At 37.0% G+C, this 21,668-nt stretch overlaps 2 protein-coding genes across 13 annotated transcripts in view; both read right to left on the bottom strand.

Annotated features, from left to right (window-relative positions):
* LOC137013143 (Na(+)/H(+) exchange regulatory cofactor NHE-RF2) overlaps positions 1 to 3,687 on the bottom strand; it is a 35,647-nt gene extending 31,960 nt beyond the window's left edge. Inside the window, exons 1-3 of one of the 3 annotated variants that reach the window (XM_067376775.1) lie at positions 3,605 to 3,687; positions 3,160 to 3,395; positions 210 to 452 (exon numbers count right to left, since the gene is read on the bottom strand). In XM_067376775.1, the coding sequence (XP_067232876.1) occupies positions 210 to 452; positions 3,160 to 3,366 (450 nt within the window). In that variant the 5' untranslated portion in view covers positions 3,367 to 3,395; positions 3,605 to 3,687. Of the gene's footprint in view, positions 1 to 209; positions 453 to 3,159; positions 3,568 to 3,604 lie in introns of those variants that run through there. The other 2 variants (XM_067376781.1, XM_067376789.1) reach the window with 2 other exon arrangements.
* Positions 3,688 to 5,290: 1,603 nt separating this feature from the next.
* sun1b (Sad1 and UNC84 domain containing 1b) overlaps positions 5,291 to 21,668 on the bottom strand; it is a 39,969-nt gene continuing 23,591 nt past the window's right edge. For 8 of the 10 annotated variants that reach the window (XM_067382628.1, XM_067382623.1, XM_067382624.1 and 5 more), the window contains 17 exons: positions 20,753 to 20,980; positions 20,282 to 20,362; positions 15,654 to 15,761; positions 15,333 to 15,431; positions 14,902 to 14,995; positions 13,657 to 13,715; positions 12,138 to 12,340; positions 11,767 to 12,021; positions 10,626 to 10,718; positions 10,437 to 10,480; positions 10,200 to 10,344; positions 9,852 to 10,118; positions 9,364 to 9,448; positions 9,167 to 9,282; positions 8,590 to 8,757; positions 8,361 to 8,453; positions 5,291 to 8,020 (listed from right to left, as the gene is read on the bottom strand). In XM_067382628.1, coding sequence (XP_067238729.1) covers positions 7,904 to 8,020; positions 8,361 to 8,453; positions 8,590 to 8,757; positions 9,167 to 9,282; positions 9,364 to 9,448; positions 9,852 to 10,118; positions 10,200 to 10,344; positions 10,437 to 10,480; positions 10,626 to 10,718; positions 11,767 to 12,021; positions 12,138 to 12,340; positions 13,657 to 13,715; positions 14,902 to 14,995; positions 15,333 to 15,431; positions 15,654 to 15,761; positions 20,282 to 20,362; positions 20,753 to 20,980 — 2,255 coding nt within the window. In that variant the 3' untranslated portion in view covers positions 5,291 to 7,903. The remainder of the gene's footprint in view (positions 8,021 to 8,360; positions 8,454 to 8,589; positions 8,758 to 9,166; positions 9,283 to 9,363; positions 9,449 to 9,851; positions 10,119 to 10,199; positions 10,345 to 10,436; positions 10,481 to 10,625; positions 10,719 to 11,766; positions 12,022 to 12,137; positions 12,341 to 13,656; positions 13,716 to 14,901; positions 14,996 to 15,332; positions 15,432 to 15,653; positions 15,762 to 20,281; positions 20,363 to 20,752; positions 20,981 to 21,668) is intronic. The other 2 variants (XM_067382627.1, XM_067382632.1) reach the window with 2 other exon arrangements.

Here is a 21,668-nt window from a genome sequence, read left to right as displayed (position 1 = left end):
GAAAAAAATTAGATGACTAACTTTAAGACTAGTCTAAGCAGTTTATGCAACCAGCCACAGTTCTTATCAAATCATTGTGGGTTAATTAACCTACATTTATATGTTGGCCCTTCAACCTTTAACATCCATTATTAGAATGTTCTTTTCATGGTTTGTTTAGGAATTGTTCAGGGAAAGATTACAGACAGACAGAGAATGGACCCACACACCTTCTTAGGAGCTCGCGATGGAGGTTTCCTGATGGGTTTGGAGATCTCGCTTCGTTTGGACACTGATCCATTGCCCTGTTTACTGGTGGATGGAGAGGGTGATGGGGTCGTGGCTGCAGGACTCGTTCGGATGGCCATTTCCTCCGTGCAGGTAAGACGCAGGCTGCGGAAGTACTCGTCGGTCTCCCGGTCAACCACCAGCAGTCTGGTCTCATGTTCCACGGCTTTGATCCGCTGCACCACCTGAGCGGAAGAGACAGCAAAACTGAGGAACTGTAGGCTGAGCCTAAAGGGGATCTATAATGCCCCTTTTACAAGATGTAATATAAGTCTTTGGTGTCCCCAGAATGTGTCTATGAAGTTTAATCTCAAAATACCCCACAGATCATTTATTATAGCTTGTCAAATTTGCCCCTATTCGGGTGTGAGCAAAAACATGCCATTTTTGTGTGTGTCCCTTTAAATGCAAATGAGCTGCTGCTCTGAAAAGAGGGCGGAGCTTTAACAGCTTCAGTTGCTCAACAACAACAAAGCTGGAGAATCTCACGCAGACAAAATGAGGATTGTCAGTAACAGTGTTCAGCCTTACATTGTTCAAACCAGAGTTGAACTCTGACGGAGTGACTCAGGAAGAAGTTACAACTTCAAATGCTGCGTTCACACAGAACACGTCTGGGGCATCTGATTTACGTTATGTCAATGTAAACGCGCATCTAGACATCCTGCGGCGCAAATCAAGCGTCTAGCGCAGTGTGAATCGGCCGTTGACACACGAATGGCGCGGCGTGAATTGAGCGTCTGATGCTAGAGTTGAAAAACCTGAACATTGGCGAAAATTTGCGGCGCGTTAACCAATCAGGGACTCTGCTTTGGTAGTAACGTGTTTATGATGTGATCAGTGGTAGAGACCAGAACAAAGATGTCACTGTGTGTGGCCACCCTGAGCTCTATGATGTGTCATCATATTTTTATCGAGACAGGAATAAAAAGGACCTTGACTGGAAGAGGATAAGCGAAGAAATCAGACAATCTGGTTAGTTGTAAAACGCTTTGCATGATTTTAGCCGTTGATACCAGCCCACCTGCTAGCTAGCAAAAGCCGGCCGGCATAACCGAGTTAAATTGCCTCTACTAGTTTCCAACTGATGAGATGATGTGTTTATTCAGAGGATCTGAGATGGAAGCCCCTCCCATGACTCGAATTTGCATCTGAACACACTTTGTTTAGACTTTGATGCGCGTCTGAAGCGTCTGACTTCAGAATGTTCAAGCTGACTTCAAAATGTTCAAACTAGACGCGTCTGACCCGAATTTGACGCTCCAGGTGTGTTCGGTGTGAACGCAGCATTAGAATGGATCTGGATGTTTCTGAATGGTTAGTAGATAAATTTATATAGTTGCTGTGGAGTTGATTAAACTCATCGACTAGCAAGTGCCGTCATGGTCGTTTGTGAAACAGTCCGGCGTGAAATGACAGCATGACAACAACACTCAACTACAACAACTCTTCCTCTTCTCTAAAGCAGCCCAACATGGCCTCACCCCATTTGTTGTGTGTTCTCGGGGGCGGGGTTTATGTAAATTTTAGGGTTAGTGATGTCACTAACCCGGGAAGAAGCTTGTTGTAGTCCCTACCAGCCGTTTGTTGTAGTCCTTAAACAGCGAATTCTTTAAAAGAAAATATCTCCCTTTGCTTTGAATGTTGAGCGTCGTAACTTTGCAGATGTTGTTTATCCTCAAACAGCAACATTACACACTAACTAAAGTGAAATCATAATCAAGAACCCCTTTAAAGGATGTGAACATGATTTATGCTGTGGAAACCATGATACATATATTATATCTTACTGGCCCCAAACTTTTTAAGATGTGCTTTCCACTAAACTACCGTTCACACGGTGTTATATGATCCTCCTGTCACAACTGGAACTGCATACAAGTTCAGATTCCACGACTTCAACATATGCACCATGCAGTGCATGCGAGACTCTAAACACAAAGAAATATCTAGTCATATAGTCTACGGCTGTAATGCTGTAAAGCCTCCAGCTGCTGTCAAAGATTCAACACCGTTAAAGAAATGCATGGAATTTCATAGTGCTTTCACAAGAATATTGTCCACAGGTTTCTAATATGCAAGGCTCTTTATTTTCCATGCAGTTGTTTCCAAAGCCCAAACCTTCTTACCTCAAATACATCTAATGTTTATACTGGCCTGTATATAAACTGCCAGTCAAAGGTTTGGACACACCGACACATTCCCATGACTGTTTTTACACATTTAGAATAACAGTAAGGCTGTTGAAACTATGAAGTAACACAAATGGCACTATGGGAATGATGTGACCAAAACACAAATGAAAACCCTCATATATTCTGGATATTTATCAGGACAACTTCATGAGGTGCATCCTGGGATGATTTTAAACACTACTGAAGCATTTTCCCCCTTTCAATATCCACCTAAACTCATGCATTACATAAAATTTGAGTTTTATAAGGACATTCATTTACAAATCTCATTTCAAGCATGATCAAAAATGTTAATGTTTTTGAAAGAAGTCTTATGATCAAAAATACAGTAATATTTTTACAGTTTAAAATATTTGACTACATTATAAAATGTAATTTATTCCTGAGATCAAAGCTGTATTTTCAGCATTATTAGCCTACTCCACTCTTCAGTGTCACATGATCCATAAACAATCATTCGGATATCTTCTATAACATTATAAACGTCTTTACTGTCACTCTTGATCTATTTAATCCATCCTTTACAAAAAAAAAAAAAAAAATCTTACTGACCCCAAAACTTTTGAACCTTAACGCGCACATATATCATGTAATTAACGCAGTTTTTTTTTTTACATATTGAAGTCGTTTAAAATCTATAATAGTGTAACGTTAAGTGTTATGAACATGCGAGATCAGCACAGGTGTGATGATGTACCTGATGGTGTGTCTCTCTCTCCACGTTCTCGCCGTTCACCTCCACCACACGGTCACCCGCGCGCAGTCCCGATGCCTCAGCCGGGGACGCGCGTTCTACTTTCCGTATGTACTGTCCGGTTTTTCCTTTCTCTCCGTGCAGATGAAACCCGTAGCCGTTCTCTCCTTTCTTCATTACACACAACCGAGGCTTCAAATCACTTGCCATTGTATTCCGCTTCTGTCTTCACATCCAAACTTGTAATAAAATCCAACTTAGCGTTATATTCTGCAAAAACTAAAGCATCCGCAAATGTTTATAAGCAAGCATCGCTGTCGGTTCTGTTTGGTCTAGTGCACAGTCCGCAGTGTACTGACAACAATGTGCATGCAAGACAATAACAACAAAAACAGCAGGGAAAAATGCCTCTGCAAGATAAATGCCAAAGTGGTGACTGTGTAACTACCTGTGGATGTTCATGGGCGCATCCAAAACTCCTCCATGAGACATTCTGCCCACGGAGAGAGAGAAACGCAACTGGTGCCGCTGCTGTCCACTGACAAACTGTGCTGTGGCGTGAATAAGACCGCCCATAACAGCAGAAATGTGGCGAAAGAGCCTTACATCAGTGCTTACACACAAAGAATATATGTGTAAACTACGACTTTAACAAGAAAACATGGACACCAACTTTTACTGTGTGCTAAAAACACTGCTACTTACTCGATAATTGGTATTTTGGCATTTGAAGGAATTTGAGGTCTCGTAAGTCAACGTAAAGGTAAAAATAATTTTCGAGAAGCAGCATCTGTCACGACCAAGCGTTGTTACCTCAGAAAACACAAATAACGTTTAGAACAAAACAAGGTTTTGTTATGTATAGACATTAAAAATATAGCTGTATTGCATTGCGATGATATAGCTAAGTGCTGCGCGTGTTGTTATGGTTACGGGGGAAACGCTATTTGTTATCGTTTATTTGTCGGGGAAAATGAAAAGTTTGAACACACACACTTGTATGTAAAAATAAGAGAAAAAAAGGATAGTCTTTTATTTTGACCTTTGGGAAAGTCTCAAAAGGCCGTATTAATGGCTCATATGGCCCTATAATTCGAAGCCTGCAAAACAATAACAATCCAGTAGCTTTAATGTGAGCGAACAGTTCAGTTCAGCACATGACAGTGAAATGGACGGAGAAGAGAGGTGAGCGACCAGAAGAGAGAAAGTATTTGCCGTCTCATGTGCAACTTCACATAAAATATAAATAAATAATATGAATTTGAGAACATTTCGGGTCACAACCCACATATAGAGCAGCCGCGCACGTCGAGGACACTTGTGATTGATTGTGCTGCTCTCTGCTGGCGAAAAATGGAACTAGCGAGAGGGTTACACTGTTAGTAGATTGCGTACTTATGATTATTACTCGCTCGTTAATTAATAGAGCGGTGACTGAAGTAATATCCATCCTTTGGAGTGTCTGTGTGTGGATTAAAAATGCAAAACAGCACATTTCTTGGACTCCAATTTAGTGAAGCTCTATAAAAAGCGTCAGCCCTTGACTTTCCTGTAGGTTCTGCCAGTTCCTTATTTAATAAGGGTACAACATGTCACTGCTCATTTTTTTGTTATATTTCCAGATACTTTGCAAAGGATTATGTAATGTTCTGTGGTATTGTTTCTTATTCCTCCATATCCTTATAATTAGCAGGTCAGCGTAGCAATTGAGATATGTTGGCATGCGATTTACAAAAGAGCAATATACAAAATGAGGGCCATCATTCAGACTGCTAGCAAATAAAAAGCATTACCAACACTCAAACACGTCTTTTAACAGATTTTTGGTTTTAGCAGATTTTGACAGATGTGAAACAGTTCAACCAAATCTCACCTTCATGTGGTTCTGAACTTGTTTGACTTTCTTTCCTCCAAAAAAAAAAAAAAAAAAAAAATTTTTTATATATATATATATATATATATATATATATATATATATATATATATATATATATATATATATATATATATATATATATATATATACACACACACACACACAACCTATAAAAATATAAAACAATTTACATTTTTAGGTTAACTTATTTTTAACCACTTAAACCACACTTAAAAAAAGAAATACAAATATCCTCAAAATTAAAATTCTTTACTGGTACAATAGTACTGTAGCCATTTTATAATGACAAAAACAAAAAACAAACAAAACTAAATATAAACGGATCAATTTGCACTGAAAAGCATTTTACAAAACAACGCACAAAGTCCTATTTCTGAGCTTAACTTCTGTAAAATAAATAGTTACAAACAAATCAATAGTATTTTTACAAACGGACTCTTTTAGGTCAACATATCATTGACGACACGGTTCTATAAATTAACCTTTTTAAACATATCCAATAAATCACATAGGACTTGTGCAACTTCCATTTCCTTTATAAAGACACAACAGTGCATTGTCTACTTTGACTCAAATGCTTAACAAAAATACAAAATAAAAAGGAAAATAATGATGATGTTGACAGGGCGCACCCCTTTATGCAAAATAAACACTGATATAAGTCGATTAAAAAGGACTAATTACAATAAGTTACATTCCTGCAGAGTGTCATGACTGCGCTGATATTACTACTGATGAGAGAAACAAACAAACAGTGAGTGAGTGTTTCACGTCCAGTTTTGTTAAAGTGTACACGTATCAGTCCACATGCTCACATAAACATCCGTTCCCTTCTGTGGAGATATTCCATCTGAGCTCAAGCTAGTGTCTCTTACAATTTATGGCTGTTATCTATGGAAGTGTGTTTCTGCCACTGAATAAAAAAAAACAAAAAAACAAAAAAAAAAATAGAAAAAGGCAACTGTGAGTCTTTTATTCCACAAAATTGGACTCACAATTAAAAGTTTATATCTGACAATTTTAAGAAAAGTCAGAATTGTGAGATATAAACTTTATTTCCTGAAATTGTGACTATATCTTGCAATTGTGAGAAAAAGTCAGAATTGCAGAAAAAAGTCAATTGCGAGATATAAATTTTTTGTGCAATTGTGAATTTATCTCGCAATTTTGAGAAAAAAGTCAGAATTGCGAGAAAAGTTAATTGTGAGATATAAACTACATTTCATGTAATTGCGACTGAGAAAAAAGTTACAATTGTGAGATATAAACTTTATTTTGTGCAATTGCGAATTTATCTCGCAATTGTGAGAAAGTCAGAATTGCGAAAAAAAAGTCAATTGAGATATAAACTATTTCATGTAATTGCGACTGAGAAAAGTCAGAATTGCGAAAAAAAGAATTGCAAGATATAAACTTTATTTCATGTAATTGCGACTGAGAAAAGTAAGAATTGCGAGATATAAACTGTATTTTGTGCAATTGTGTATTTATCTCACAATTGCAAGAAGTCAATTGCAAGACATAAAATATATATAAGATATAAAAAAGTCAATTGAGATATAAACTATATTTCATGTAATTGCGACTGAGAAAACTTAGAATTGCGAGAAAAAAGTAAATTGTAAGATGTAAACCTTTTGTGCAAATGCGACTATATCTCACAATTCTGACTTTATAACTCGCAATTGTGAGAACAAAAATGGCAGAATTGTGAGATAAAAGTCGCAGTTAACTTTTGTTTTGATTTTTTTATTTAATTTTTTTATTCCGTGGTGGAAACAAGCTTCCATATTTATTAGTTTATTTCTATTGTACAAAAAAAAAAAAAGTCTGGGTCATATTTCATACTAAAAACAATAACAGCCCTAAATAACACATAAAAATAACAACTATGATTAGTAGCTTCAGTCAGCATTTAAAATAAAATGTTTTATGATTTTTTTCTTTTTTTTTTTTTGCATCACCACATCATTGGAAAATTGAGAACACTGCCCTCCAAAATTACCACATTATTATAATGCAAAAGAAAAATGTTATTAGAATTCTCAAAAAATATTGAGAAATAACACTCTCAACAATATATTTTTGTCAAACTGTTTTACAATTTAATGATTTAAATCAGTACTAAGGAAAAAGCAGTAAAACAAATACTATCATAAATGTAAAAAAAAAATTAAATACATATTTTTTGCATTACAGTAAATTGGGGAGGGGGCTGCTTAATTTTGAAAATATTGTCACAATGCAAAAAAAAAAAAAAAAACCTTCTTAGCACCTGTAATAATGGATTTATTATTTAACATTTCAAGGGGGAAATATGACCCATACACATTCTCATCAGGTTTGGTGAGGTTTACAGGTTAAGTGGTGATAAAGGTTCCAAAAACAAAAAACAAAAAAACCCTCTTGTAGCTGATCACCACTCCCTGGGACCTCGCAGACTAGTTAAAGCGACAGTGACCGACGGTCGAGGCTGAAGTTAGATACTCAAATACTTACATTAACTTCACACCTCTCTGTACAAAACAACAGAAAAAGGTACACCAAATGAGAGAAGCATGTTCTGTCTGAAGGCACAGATACCTCTACGGGGCAGGAGCAAAACACATGGCCCAGCCGAAAGGGCATGAATCAGTGCAATAACTGGGGAGTGGGAAGGATATAAGAGGAAATCCTTCGCTTAAATGCATTGCTCTTTCCTGCTATGCTCCTTGTAATTCTGTCTTGGCCATCATTCGTATTAAAAGTCTTAAAAAGTAGCTTGAAAGCCCAGTTTCGTCCATGCCGCACCAAAGTCCTAGCGTTTCCTGTATGTACATAAAGGGCTATATCGTAATGTACAGTGGGGTGTTACTGAGTGTGAGGTTTGCCGTGAACTCTGAAGCGATACAGGCAGGTGTATTCGGGATGACCCCAGTTCGACAGCACTCGCATCTCAATGATCTGAAAGGCCTTGTCATTCTTCTCCTGGAAAAGAGGCAAAATGAAACATGGTCAGCACTTCTGCTCACTGCCAAACACTCTGGCTCTACTTCAAACCCTAGTAAGCTGCCCTGCGGTCTACATAGGCAGCATACTAACTAAGACAGAACTACATAAATGACTGGTATGGAACATAAAGTGCATTGCAAGACTCAGTTTACTCCAATCACCCTCTTTTCAAGAGGTCAGTTCACACTTCACAGATTTTTCACTAACCCAAATCAGGGTTAGGCTTTCTGTTTTATCCACAAAAAAAACAAAAACAAAAAAAAACACCAGATATCATACAACTGCATATTCTGTATGTATGTATGTATGTATTTACCATAACTGGGAAGATCTGGAGTGATTCTCCATCTTCCTGATAGGTGTAGTCACCCAGCAGTTTCCCTTCTTCCTGGTATTCATCATCCAATCCCTGCAGATACAGACAGAGAGACTGAAATGCTGTACCACACGTGACTAAACCCCACTTCTTCACGCAAAAACTCATCGGTTTATGAATCTAGACAGAAATATGTGTGCGTACATGCTCATAAATCATGCATTCTTACATAGACAGAGAATCGGCGTGGTGCGCTGCTGATGTTTCCGGAGGGAGAGAGGCTTTTGGGAATATGCTCCAGGCAGAAGGAGGTAGGGATCACACTTAGAGACAGCCTGATCACCAGATAACCCTGGGAGCCTTTAAACGCCCAGCAGTTTCCTGGGTACATGTCCGGCTACACGGCAGACAGAAAGTCATATAATGCATCTTTTTTTTGTGTGTCTTACATTCAAGGACAATTATTTTGAAGTTGAAAAATCACCTGCTTCTTTTTTTCTATTGTTTTTAATATTGTAATAATTTCACAGTTACTCTCCAAATTAACGTAGAAACAATTTAAAGAACAGTATATTTTAAATACTGGTTTAATGGCATCTTTTGATGAATGAAGGCCAGTATCACTGATACTAATACTGGTACTGATGTCTCAATGAAATTGATTTTGTTAAAACATTAATTATGACCTGGACGTTGCTAGCGACATTCTCTACCATTTAAGCTACTGAAAAGTTACATATATTGTGTGATGCTGGTTCAGGTTATCAGTCACCGTATGGTGCAAAGTGTGTACTTTAGGTCTGTACCTGGATGACAGCACGTGGAGACTGTGAGAAGTACCACAGTGGGATTCCAAACAGGCTCATCAAAGCCGTCTTTGTCTCGTAGGTCTCAGAGCAGCGTGTGCTGAGAATACTGCCACCTGCACACACGTCAGTCTTGTGTAAAAATCTATATAAAGGCCAGTGATGTTCATATGTATGTGTTTTGTACATGTGCTTACCTCCAGACTCCAAAGCGTAGTCCACCTGACCGGTGCGATCCTCGGAGTACAGCTTCAATGCATGCTGGACAATCAGCTGGACTTGCTGAGAGATTGAAAGGAAACATGGTTGGTATAATTTCAGAGATTTTAAAGACCTCAGAATTCTTTTATGACGCGAGATCAATGTAAACAGCCCAACCTTTCTGAAATTTATGAATAATTATTTTATAGAAGGTTCAAGTGGTGTGTGCGTAAATGAACTGGAAGCAAGCAGAGTACAGCTGTTTCTAAAGCACACAGTGCCATCTGCTGTTAAAAACAAAACTCAGAATTGATTCAAGAGAGAATCGCAATTTATGTTTGAGTTAGAGGAACTTAATATATAACGATGTTGTTTGTTGGTTGAACACAATTTCATCCAAAGTTGAACTAAAAAAACAAAATTTTTAAATTTTCATTTATTTATTTTTTGTCAAGCCAACAGTTTATCTTTCAGAGTGTTGTACCTCCTCTGACATCCCAGCAGCCCCGGCGGTGTGGGCGACAGTCTGTGTAATTGTTTCGGTGGAGTACTGCTGCTGTTTGCTCTCCTGCAGCTGAAGGGACAGGTTTCCCAGAATGCTGCGCTCCAGGGTCATGAGGGTCGCGGTGAGGTCAGAGGAGCGCGTGTACTGAGATGCCAGCCACGGCAACAAGGGCTCGGGAATCTCCATTTCACCCTCATTACGGCCGTACAACAGAGCATACAACTCTTTTCTCACCTGTGCTGACACCTGTGGAAGAAATCAGAGTATATATATAAGTGAAAACTGCAGCAGGACAAGTGCATTATCTGCCGTATAAACACTACACACCGTTTCATGTATGGTGTCAAGCCGGTCGCATTTCCCATGACATCCCATCACCCCGTGCAGGTCTCCTCTGATGCGGCCCAGCTCCGCTTCCAACCTCTGAACCTCAGAGAGCAAAGCAGCATGCGTCTCCTGAGATACGCCAACACTGCAGAGTAAAAGCCAAGAGCGGACATTAATACGGAGACAGGAAGTGCCCAAAACAACTACATTTGCTGGAGATTTGTTAAGTATGTGCACCTGACAGGGGCCTGTACTGGAGTCTGCTGTGTCAGACGGATTTCCTTTGATTGAGAAGAGAATTGAGACACAATTAGATGAATGAGATGAATAATTACGTTGCAATAGAAACAAATCATTTCTGAATCCAAGGACATGAGAGAACAAATCTCTCAATTGTAATTGCAGTAAATAGAGTGTGTGTTTCACCTCAGTTCTAGAGTTCAGGGTCTGAAGCAGGAGTTCCAGCTCAGCTAGTCGAGCTTCAAGACTCGTCTGATGCTGCACACGCTGTTCCTCAGTCTGGAACACAGTGAGAGCAAAACAACTTTAACAAGACAGAAGAGCAGATGTGGACTAAAATAAAGCCACTGGGGACAGAGGAAGGCATGTAATGTACATAAACACAGCAAAACAAGCAAAATGCCAATCCAACTTTTTTTTACTTGCATATTTATTTATTAAAACCTTCAAATTTCAAGCTTATAAAACTGTCAAACTTTCTGCTCAGGCTTTCTCAAGCCAACTTCAAAGTTTGTTTACGAACTTTACTCATCTAGTTCATTTCTTAAAACCATATCAGCTTCAAAGGTGATATTTATGGAAAAAAATAATATAACATTTTCATTGTAAAAAGAAAACATTAACATTTAATATTTGATAGAAATGTAAAACTTTTTCTCAGGAAAACTTCTCTGAATAAAACTGTTACCTAGTAACATTAAAAGCAGGAAAGTCCCATAAAAAATGCTTCATTTAAAAAAAAAAAAAAAAAAACTTCATATCAGTCATATCAGCTTCAAAGGTGATAATCATGGCAAAATAAATAATAAATAAATTAATAAAAATAAATGAATTATACAATTAAACTTCTTAACTTTATAATAACTACAAAATGAAATCTTTCACAGAAATTGTAATAAATAAATAAATATCTTAAAAGAAAAACATAACTATGTTTCTGAATAAAATTAATTAGGACAGTCCCATATAATATGCTACCAAATTATTTATTTGTATTAATTTATTTTTCAAGATATATCTGCTTCAAACACAATATTCAAGGCAAAAAACAAAAACAAAAAAACGGTTAAACTTCTTAAACATTTTAACAGCAACAACTATATACAATATAATACTTGATACTTATTGTAAAACATCTAATAATGAAAGAAAAACATCTAATAATGACATTTCTGAATAAAATCAGTGGATAATATCATAAAAATCATGACCCACCCCATAAAAAATGTTTCCAAATATTTACTTTTTAATGATCATTTTGAACCCTGTATGTTAGTGAATATAACTAAAGATCTTAACAACAAAACAGAAGCACACTCATTCTCACCTCCGCCCTGCTGACCGTCTCTCTCTCCATCTCTCCCTTGAGCGCAGTGAACTTGGGCTCGAGGAGCTGTGAGACCCACAGGCCAAGACTCTCTCTGTCTGTTTGCGTGTTTATCTGGTTCTGAAGGGCCTGAACGAAACCCACGGCCTCCTCATGCTGCTGCTTGGCTTTCAGCTCCCCCTGCTGGACGCTTTCCCACAGTGTTGCCACACGCTGCTCGAGCCGAGCCAAACGCTCGCTGTTAATGGACTCAGCCTGACAGAGCAGAGTAGAATTAGATTAAAATCATGTGCTTTTGCTGAATGAATCAGACATGCATCAGATTTGACTCTAGATATATTATTCCATACCGATCAGTCCTGGTTCGTTACCTGTGAGATCGATGGAGGTGGGATGTGTTCTTCTTTAACTAGTGGTTCTTTTGTAAAAGAAAGTAGTGCAGGTGAAGAGGGAAGAGATGGCAGAGAAAGGAGGGCAGGAAGTGATGCGATAGAGGTGACCGCTGTTTTCCACTCTGTGAGGTTTACAGCTGGCAGGAAGGAGAGAGCAATGGGTGGACCGAGATACCATAATCCTATAAACAGAGAGAAGAGGGAAACCTTAGAGAGAGGATCTCTAAATATCACTTTGTTCAAAAGCTCATATAAGGAGTTTATGGACTTTATGGTACAAAAACACAATCATAATAGTTTTTAAAGGCACTTCTGTGAATATGATCATTCATTTTTAAGTTACTAAGGTATTATAAGGGCTACAACTTCAACTTCACATCAGCGTCTTGAGGAGGGAGAGAAAAAGAAAGGGAGAATGTGTGTGTTTGTGCAATCTTGGATAAGATTGAAAGCAATTGAGAGAATAAGCAAAACCATCTGGGTATAACTACAGATGATTGCTCAAGTGTGGCTGTTTATTAGTGCCAGTGCTTTTGTGAAGGAATGTCTGGATCATTACAACGGTTTCTGTGCCATTAGTGTCACTAAAAGGACTTGCAACAACAATGACTGTCTTTAATATAACTTGTCTGTGTTTATTAGATTCAAATAGGAGAAAGTATTTTACCAAATAAAAATGATTTTTTGATCAAAAATACAGTAAAAACAATAATAATATTACAATTTAAAATAACTGATTTCTATTATAATATGTTAAATGTAATTTATTCCTGTGATGGCATAGCTGAATTTTAAGCATCATTACTCCAGTCTTCAGTGTCACATGATCCTTCAGAAATCATTCTAATATGATGATTTGTGGCTCAAAAAACATTTATGAACATTATCAATGTTGAAAACAGTTGTGCTGCTTAATATCTTTGTGGAAACAGTGATAATTTTTTTTTTTTTCCATCTTTGATGACTAGAATGATAAAAAAAAAAAAACAGCATTTATTTGACAAAAGGAATATTTTGTAACCTAATAAATATCTTTATTTTTAATTAATTTGATTTAATCTTTGTTGAATAATAATAATAAAAAAAACTTTTGAACAGTAGTGTTTATCTGTATATCAGCTTAACAAGCAAATCCAGTTACTTTCGCTTGGTGTCAGCAGGAAGGGAGTGAATGTATCTGTGAAGGACTATTTTCATGGAGAAAACTATCTACATACAAGTTAGTAATATAATCAAAAGGTCTTTTCCACCTCAAAAGGACAGTTTAGACTTTAGAATATTTTATTTGAGAGATTTATTAAAGATTTTTTTTTTTAACAAGATGTAAGTGCATGTAACAAAAATACATGCTTCGGTACATCAATGTAAAGTGCTTTACATTCATATTTATACATACTCACAGATGCTTAAATTAAATAAATTGTATTATTCCTTTAACATTAAAGTATTTAAATTGCTTTAGTGAAAATATTACAAATCAATCCAATACAAATCTCACCGAACAGCAGCAGGAAGGGTAGCAGAAACAGAAGAAGCTTCAGTAGTTTGGGCAGACACCTAACAGAGAAAGAGAGGGAAAAATACTGTCAAAAAGAGCATTTATCATATGCACACAAGCAGAGCTGGGTAGATTACTTACAAACTGTAATTAGTTACTGATTCCAAATTACATGACAAAAATTGTAGTTAGTAGGCAATTTAAGGCAATGTAATCGGACTACTTTTAGATTACTTTTGACTAAACTCATTTATCACATTGTTTTGAATAGGATTATCTTGTACCATATTGATATAAATATGCAAAGACAAAGAAAATATATTCCATTATTTGTTAACAACATGAAGTGTATCAAATACTACATTATGTTAGGGTTTCCCAGACTGGGGCTCATGACTTTAAGGAAAGCTATTATGCAATGAAATCATAAAAATTGATTAGATATGCAATGCTGCAATGTTGAGAAAACGCCTGTTAAAAGAGAAATGATTTCTGTAAATCCAGTGAACAACTCCTCTGTGGGTCTCAGTTTTCAGTGATATTCACATGTAAGGCTTTTTTTTTTAAAGAAGGAAATTTTTAAAAGATAAAAAAAAAGAAAAATAAGCAGAGAATCAATGAATTATGAAAAATTTACTGCCATTGTGGAAATAACATGTAATTAATAAAAAAAGTAACTGTAGTCTGATTACAAGTATTTTAAAAACTAATATAATCCAATTACAAGTACTTAATTTTTGGAATCTGATTACATGTAATCAGTTACTACCCAACACTGCATACAATATTTGTGACAATATTTACATCCTGACCAAAGAGAAAAGCTCATGACATGATTAGAGTGTAATATCCTGCAATACCATTGGATTTGACTGCACTTACACTATTGGATGAAAACAAAGTTGAACTGAAAAAAAAATGACACTTCTGTCTTCTGCTTTATAGCTGAATCAGGTTTTTTTTCAAAATTGATGAATTTCTGCAACATCAACCCTGTTATTGAACTGAACTGAATCAACGTTGAGCTGAATAAGGATACCATTATCTTTTTAGAGCTTGTCTCATATTTGATGAAGTTTGTATCATTAATTCTGTTCATTTCCTATTTATTACTGTGAAGCTACTTTGAAACAATTTCTATTGTATAAAGTGCAATAAAAATAAAGTTGACTTGACTAGAGTGTATTAAAAAAATAAGCAAAATCACAATATTTATATAAAGGATTAAACACTTTTAACTTTAACCTGGTGAGAAGAAAGACGTTGATCAGAGACATGAGCGCCACCAGCTGATACCATCCTGTTCCCAGCCACCAGAAGGCGCCAGTCGCTGCTTTCCCTGTTCAGAGCACATGTGTAAGAGCAGGGAAGAGGAAGTTATATGGAGTGAAAGTCAGTCCATGTAACACATTGACAGATTTATATGATTCAGGGAAGAGAATCATTAGTCAAAGAATCAGATACAGAGATGGGTGCACTCGAATCACCAGCGCTGAAAAGTTAAGAAAGGAAGTGCCGGTTAAAATGATTTCAGTCTTCAGAAAGAAGTCATGTGGGTTCACTGTGCTTGAAAACTGATCAAATACTGTGGAAATCTAATGAGCCAAAAACTGATGTGAGAGAGAGAAGTAAGTGAGAGAGAAATACGAGCATGCTGGAGTCTGAATTATATCGACCTGGAGAACACACTGCCAACCACAGAACGGACTTCAGCTTCCGAGTCACGAACGCACCGGCAGAGCCGAAGCTTCGGCAAACCCTCAGAAGACCGTAACCTGAGAGTGTGCCATTAAAACAGAAGATGATCAGACAACATCCTGCTATCCAATATATCCTTCAACCAAATTTCATTACACCTTAGTGAAGACTTTCAGGAAACAAATGAATAGAAAACATAAGTAATATGAAAGCTTATAGAAAAAAAACTTCTGTCCTGGAAAGAGACACTGAAGTCGATGTCTACTAGGAAGGTGTGTAAAGATCTGAAGGTGTATAACCTGTGTAAGAAACAAGGGCCCACAAGGCTGTGAATACGTGGCGGGTGTAGGAATAGCGCTTATGCTCCATGTGTGTTTCCATGTGCTGTTTCCCTTTGCAGTCATCGCCTGTAAGTCAGCAGTGATGACGACATCAACATCACAGATAAAACTCAGTGAAAATACATACATGGAAAGAAATATTGCTTGTATGAATAAAGTCTACAATATACATTTATAAAATAATATATATTTAAAATGATGCACTACCATTTGGGGTCAGTAAAATTTGAAAGAAATTAATACTGTTATTCTACATTAAATTGATCAAAAGTGTCAGTAAAGACATTTATAATGTTACAAAAGATTTCTATTTCACATAATGTTGTTCTTTTAAAGGATTAGGTCACTTTAGAATGAAAATTTCCTGATAATTTACTCACCCCCATGTCATTCAATATGTTCATGTCTTTCTTTCTTCAGTCGAAAAGAACTTAAACATTCCAGGATTATTCTCCATATGGTGGACTTCAAAGGCTACCAATGGGTTTAAGGTCCAAATTTCATCTAGTGAAATGATCGGATTTTCAAAAAAATTAAATAAATAAAAAAATTATATACTTTTTAACCACAAATGATCATCTTGCACTGCTCTGCTCTGCGCCACGCATTACGTAATTACCTTGGAAAGGTCACGCATAACGTAGGCGGAAGTATCCAGTGATCCAGTGTTTACAAAGTGTACTTTGTAAATGTACTTCAATCTACATCATGCGTGACCCTTCCTATGCAATATGTAATGCATCGCAGATCAGTGAAAGATGATCATTTGTGGTTAAGAAGTATATACATTTTTTATTTATTTTTTTAAATAAACGATTGATCCACTAGATAAGACACTTATTCCTCACCTGGGATCATGTAGAGCCATTTGAAGCTGCACTGAAACTGCAATTTGGACCTTCAACCTGCTGGTAACTGTTGAATTCCACTATATGGAGAAAAATCCTGGAATGTTTTCCTTAAAAACCTTAATTTCTTTTCGACGATAGAAAGACAGACATAAACATCTCGGATGACATGGGGGTGAGTAAATTATCAGGAAATTTGAATTCTGAAGTGAACTAATCCTTTAAACTTTCTATTCATCAAAGAATCCAGAAAAAAATGCATTATGATTTCCACAAAAATATGAAGCAGCGCAACATCTTTCAATTTTGATAATAATAAGATATTATTTGAGCACCAGATCAGCGTATTAGAATGATTTCTGAAGGATCATGTAAATACATTTTAAAATATATTCAAGTTTGTTTGTTTTTTTTTAATTGTAATAATATTATTTCACAATATCACTTTATTTTTGTTTAAATAAAAGAGGCTTCTTTCAAAAACATTTAAAAAAATTAAAAAAATCTTACTGACCCTAAAGTATTTAATGGTAGTGTATGTAAAAAAAAAAAATCAATCTATAAAATAATTAGGGCTGGGCAAGTTAACGCGTTTTTATTGCCTAAGAGAGCTACAGCGCGAAAAAGAAAATATCTGGTGCGGACAGAAAAATGGAAAAAGGTACCCACTGCTTATCTCTCAATAAAAGAATCACATTGCTAAGTGTTTTTGAACGTTTTGATTTCGTTTGGTTTAATAATTAACATTACCTTTGAGAGTCTGACTCTCACTGCGCTCGTGAATTAGCAGAACTTGACGGAGACATTCAAATGCTTAACAAAACGCTTCATGTGACCAACAATTCTGTACATGTTTATTAAAGCATACTGTGTGGAGATACACAAATGAGCCCAAAATATGAATGCAGCACGTTTATATCTTAAACGGTTTCCTCTCATGTCATCTCAAGAAAACGCTTAATGCACTTAGACTGATATTAAAGAGACCAAATTCTATTTACAAATAAAGCACATGCAGAAAAACGGATGACACCAAAATATAAACTTTCAGTATCACTTAACCTGTATCGCGATGTGAGAAGGCAGAATCGCAACACACCCCTTCCAACTCCCAGAGTTATCCTTCCTGTCCAGATCCAATGCTACCACATTTTTAAATTACTATAAGTATTAGGGGTGTAACGATTTATCGTAGATGGTGTGTCTCAATCAGCTCAATAGTTCAGTAAGTGTTTCGGGCACACATTGAATCTTGCAAGCAGGTTTAAACGTTTCTCATGTCAGTCTCTTGCATGGTCGCATGAGAAAAGTCATGACTTTCTTTCACTGCAGTGCACAGCAACAGCTGTGCTCACAGAAAAGCAAAAGACGCCTGCAATGCTTTGCTTTAAGTTCTGTGGGACCGTTCACATATTGTGTCTTTTCCGCGTGCAAGTCAGTTATTATTTTCAAATGTAGCCGCGCGGCAGGCGCGCTCATAATGGGATCAACGCGGTCGCGACACGCATGCAATTCTCAACTTCTCAGAATGCCGCAAGCGCACCGCAGGTCGTGTGACAAGAATCAACCGATCAGCTATGGCCTTTCCGTAACAAAGCATCAAAAGCTCAGCCGAACAGCTGATCATAGCTGTACATGGTGGTTTTTATATCTTATCTCCATCAATATATCTCGTAGTAAAACTAATGCAAGGGCTAGAAATCATTTATCCTTTGCAGAAACATCCTGATCCTCTTGGAGAGCTCAGTTCATGGTTGCATAGCAACGACCGAAGCCACGGGAGCGCAAGTGCTTTGGAAAGAAGGAGAAGCGGTGCGGCCGCGCTTTCCACGCGTTTTTAGACGCGATATGTGAACGGCCCCTATTCAAAATTCTAAGTTCATGTTAAATTTAAAAAAAAATTTTTAGTGACAGACAGCCCTATTCAACTGTTAATTTGAATACAGAAAGTTTTTATTAAAATTTTATATTTATTTATTTTATTGAAATGTGATCTTGTGTGTACAACAAGGACAATTATTGAAATTTGTTAATGTTTTTTTTTAATAAATCTTTTTTTGAATTTCAGTTTCATTTTGTTCAAAATATCGTGATACGTATCGTATCGTGAACTCCGTATCGAGATACGTATCGTATCGTATCGTGACCTGAGCATATCGTTACACCCCTAATAATCTCTGATTCTCCTCATCTGTGATCATGGAAAAGGGGAATTACAATGACAACAATTGTAGGCCTACTCAATATGCTCGGTTAAGCATCATTTAAACGTTTCCAACAAATAAATGAATCGACTTTTCTCAGTGTGTTAATTACATAGATTTATTTGGATATTCATACGATGATATTCATACGATGGCTGAAGCAGCAGTGAGCACCCAGCGTGCGACACGGTAAACAGATCAACACTGTAAACGAAATCCTACAAAACTTCAGTGAAAAAATAAATAAAATGATCATGCGATGCGATAAAATAGCTTCTATTCCATGCAAACGATACCATTAAAAATGTTAACGTTCCACTTAATGGCAGAAACAAAACAAAAGGTAAGCAAGAATCCGTATTAATTTCAGTACGAGTAATAGAGGGCGATCCTGTCAAAATGGTGGCGCCGCTCCGGCATGCAATGAGGTGTGACATCGGTTCGTATTCTCTATTGCACTTTTGTTCATACAGCAGCATGGGCGTAGGTTTAGGGGGGACGCTAGGTACTAGTCCCTATCAATATTTTGAGATGACAAATTTGTCCCCACCAATATTTAGCAAGCTCCTTTGAACTGCTATTTGGATCTTTGCACTGCTATTTGGATCGGTTCTAACGGCCAGGACGACAGTACAACAGTACAACGCCGTAATTTGGCGGCGGGGTATCTGACAGGCTACACGCGCGGGCCGGGACTACTTTTGTGCTTGCACTAGCAGCGAGCGGGTGTGTGCGCGCGCGTGCGCACGCATGTTGACGACGCCGACGGTAAGTTACCAGGGCTGTCTCTCTGCCACATACAAAGGCCAGAGTAAAAAAACATTTTAATATTCCTTTTTTTTGTCCCCACCAAAGCTGAGACCAAACCTACGCCCATGTACAGCAGTACTTTGAAAGAATAAAATTACGCAATACACTACTTTTGATTTCATTATTGAATTTTGCACATGCTGCGATTAATCGCAGAAAAATCATGCGATTAATCGCGATTAAAATATTTAATCGTTGCCCAGCACTAAAAATAATACATTCAAATGACTGAAAACTGCTAAAAATATAATACATCAAGTAAATAATAATAAAAAAACACTAAGATGTAAAGACAGGAAGGCCAAATAAAAAGTGTCTGGTTGTAGGTATGTCCATTGCCATGCTGTTTGACAACACAGAGAATAATTTGACATCCTTGACTTATTCAGAAATGATCATCACATACTCTGTTGGTCATCAGGCTAAGGTTCTGCCCTTAAACTAGCTGTACAAAAACAAATAACCACTTAAAAATCCTGGAGCTCAGGAGCCACAAACATGAACATCAACTCTACTTTAAGAGTTGGTTTAAAAAGAGTGAGATCAACCACACTCTGGACTCATTCTGTTGATGCCCTTTCACTACTGAAAGATTTTCACACAATAGTCCACATCATGTTATGTTATATATTATTTGCAGTAGTTTGAGGTTTTTTTTAAATGTATATATTGCTAGATGTTGTAACTGCCTGAAGGACTGTTTACACATCCTGTGTGTACTTACAGAGGGACCCGTTGAGATTGAGATGGCTGTCTGTGGTCGCCAGATCCCGCACGTTCACACTGCCACAGTAGCTGTCATGCGCTGAAATACATGTACAACAAAGATCAGCCTCAGCTCACCTAAAATCCCAGCATGCATTTCACTTTATCGGTGATTGGCCACTGTATTCACGGCTCATCATGTCTGTGATTGGCTACAATGATCAACACACGGAAGTGTTTGAAAGCACAAACTGGTGTTTGAATTTGAAGCGTTGATCATTGTAGCCAATCACAGACATATCTGATGAGCCGTGAACACAATGGCCAATCAGGGGTGTTTACAAATCCGCTCATGGTTTTTCAAAATTTCAGTACCGACTTGGTACTGAAGTCGGTACTTTTAACAACTCTATTTCAAATATTTATGCTGAAGCAGAAAAAAAAAAGAGATGCTCAATATGTATAACAATTGACCAAATGATGTCCTCACCTGTCTGGTCAACACTGTTCAGAGAGGTGGTCATAGTGGCATCTGTAGCTGTCTGATACACTGAAGACTTGGAGTATGGCAAAGTATATGTCGTTTCTTCCTCGTTCCCATCTGCGTGGAATGAGCAGTCCTTACAGATATAGCCATTAGCCAGATTAGCGTGTGCCTCCGTTTTACTGGCATCTCCATTCTCCAACAGAGAGCTGTGAGCAGTTCTTCTTCTCTGTACTGAACACAACATTAAGAAAAATACCAAAAAGTTAATAAAAAAACAAGTCAAAGCACATTTTTAAAGAGGTCATTTTATGCCCCTTTACAAAGTGTTAATTTTTATTCTTGGGTCTACTAGAATAGGTTTTCATGCTCGAATGTTAAAAAAAAAAAACATTATTTTTCACATATTCTCCATTATTGCAGCATCTCTCTTCCCAGTCTTTTAGTAATGCTCCGTTTAGTTCCTGTCTCTATGAAGCCCCTAATTCTGAAAAACACAATGTGCTCCGATTGGTTAGCTGGACCAGAGTGACCCCTTCAAGTGTGTCTAGCCCCTTACCATAACCACGAGTTTCAACACACTACTAACAAACTCAGCCAGGCGCTGCCCCTTTATTTTGCATATGCCTTGTGCAGGAATTATGTAAATAAAGAATATTGCAACATGTTCAATGTAAATAAGGAATACTGCAACGTGTTCGTTCCCACACTGCAAAAAAAGCTGTTCTGTTTTTGTCTTGTTTCTAGTCAAAACAAAATTAGTCAAAATTAAGTGTTTTTCCTTAAAACAAGCAAAATAATCTGCCAATCGGGTTAGCAAAATAATCTTAATCCAAACTGAAAACAAGATTATATATCTTATTTTTAGTTTGAAATAAGATTATTTTGCTTACCCCATTGGCAGATTATTTTGCTTGTTTTA

The sequence above is a fragment of the Chanodichthys erythropterus genome, chromosome 3 (genome assembly GCF_024489055.1).
Source record: "Chanodichthys erythropterus isolate Z2021 chromosome 3, ASM2448905v1, whole genome shotgun sequence".
NCBI classification, from domain to species: Eukaryota; Metazoa; Chordata; class Actinopteri; order Cypriniformes; family Xenocyprididae; genus Chanodichthys; species Chanodichthys erythropterus.
This window is presented reverse-complemented; position numbering and strand designations above follow the sequence as displayed.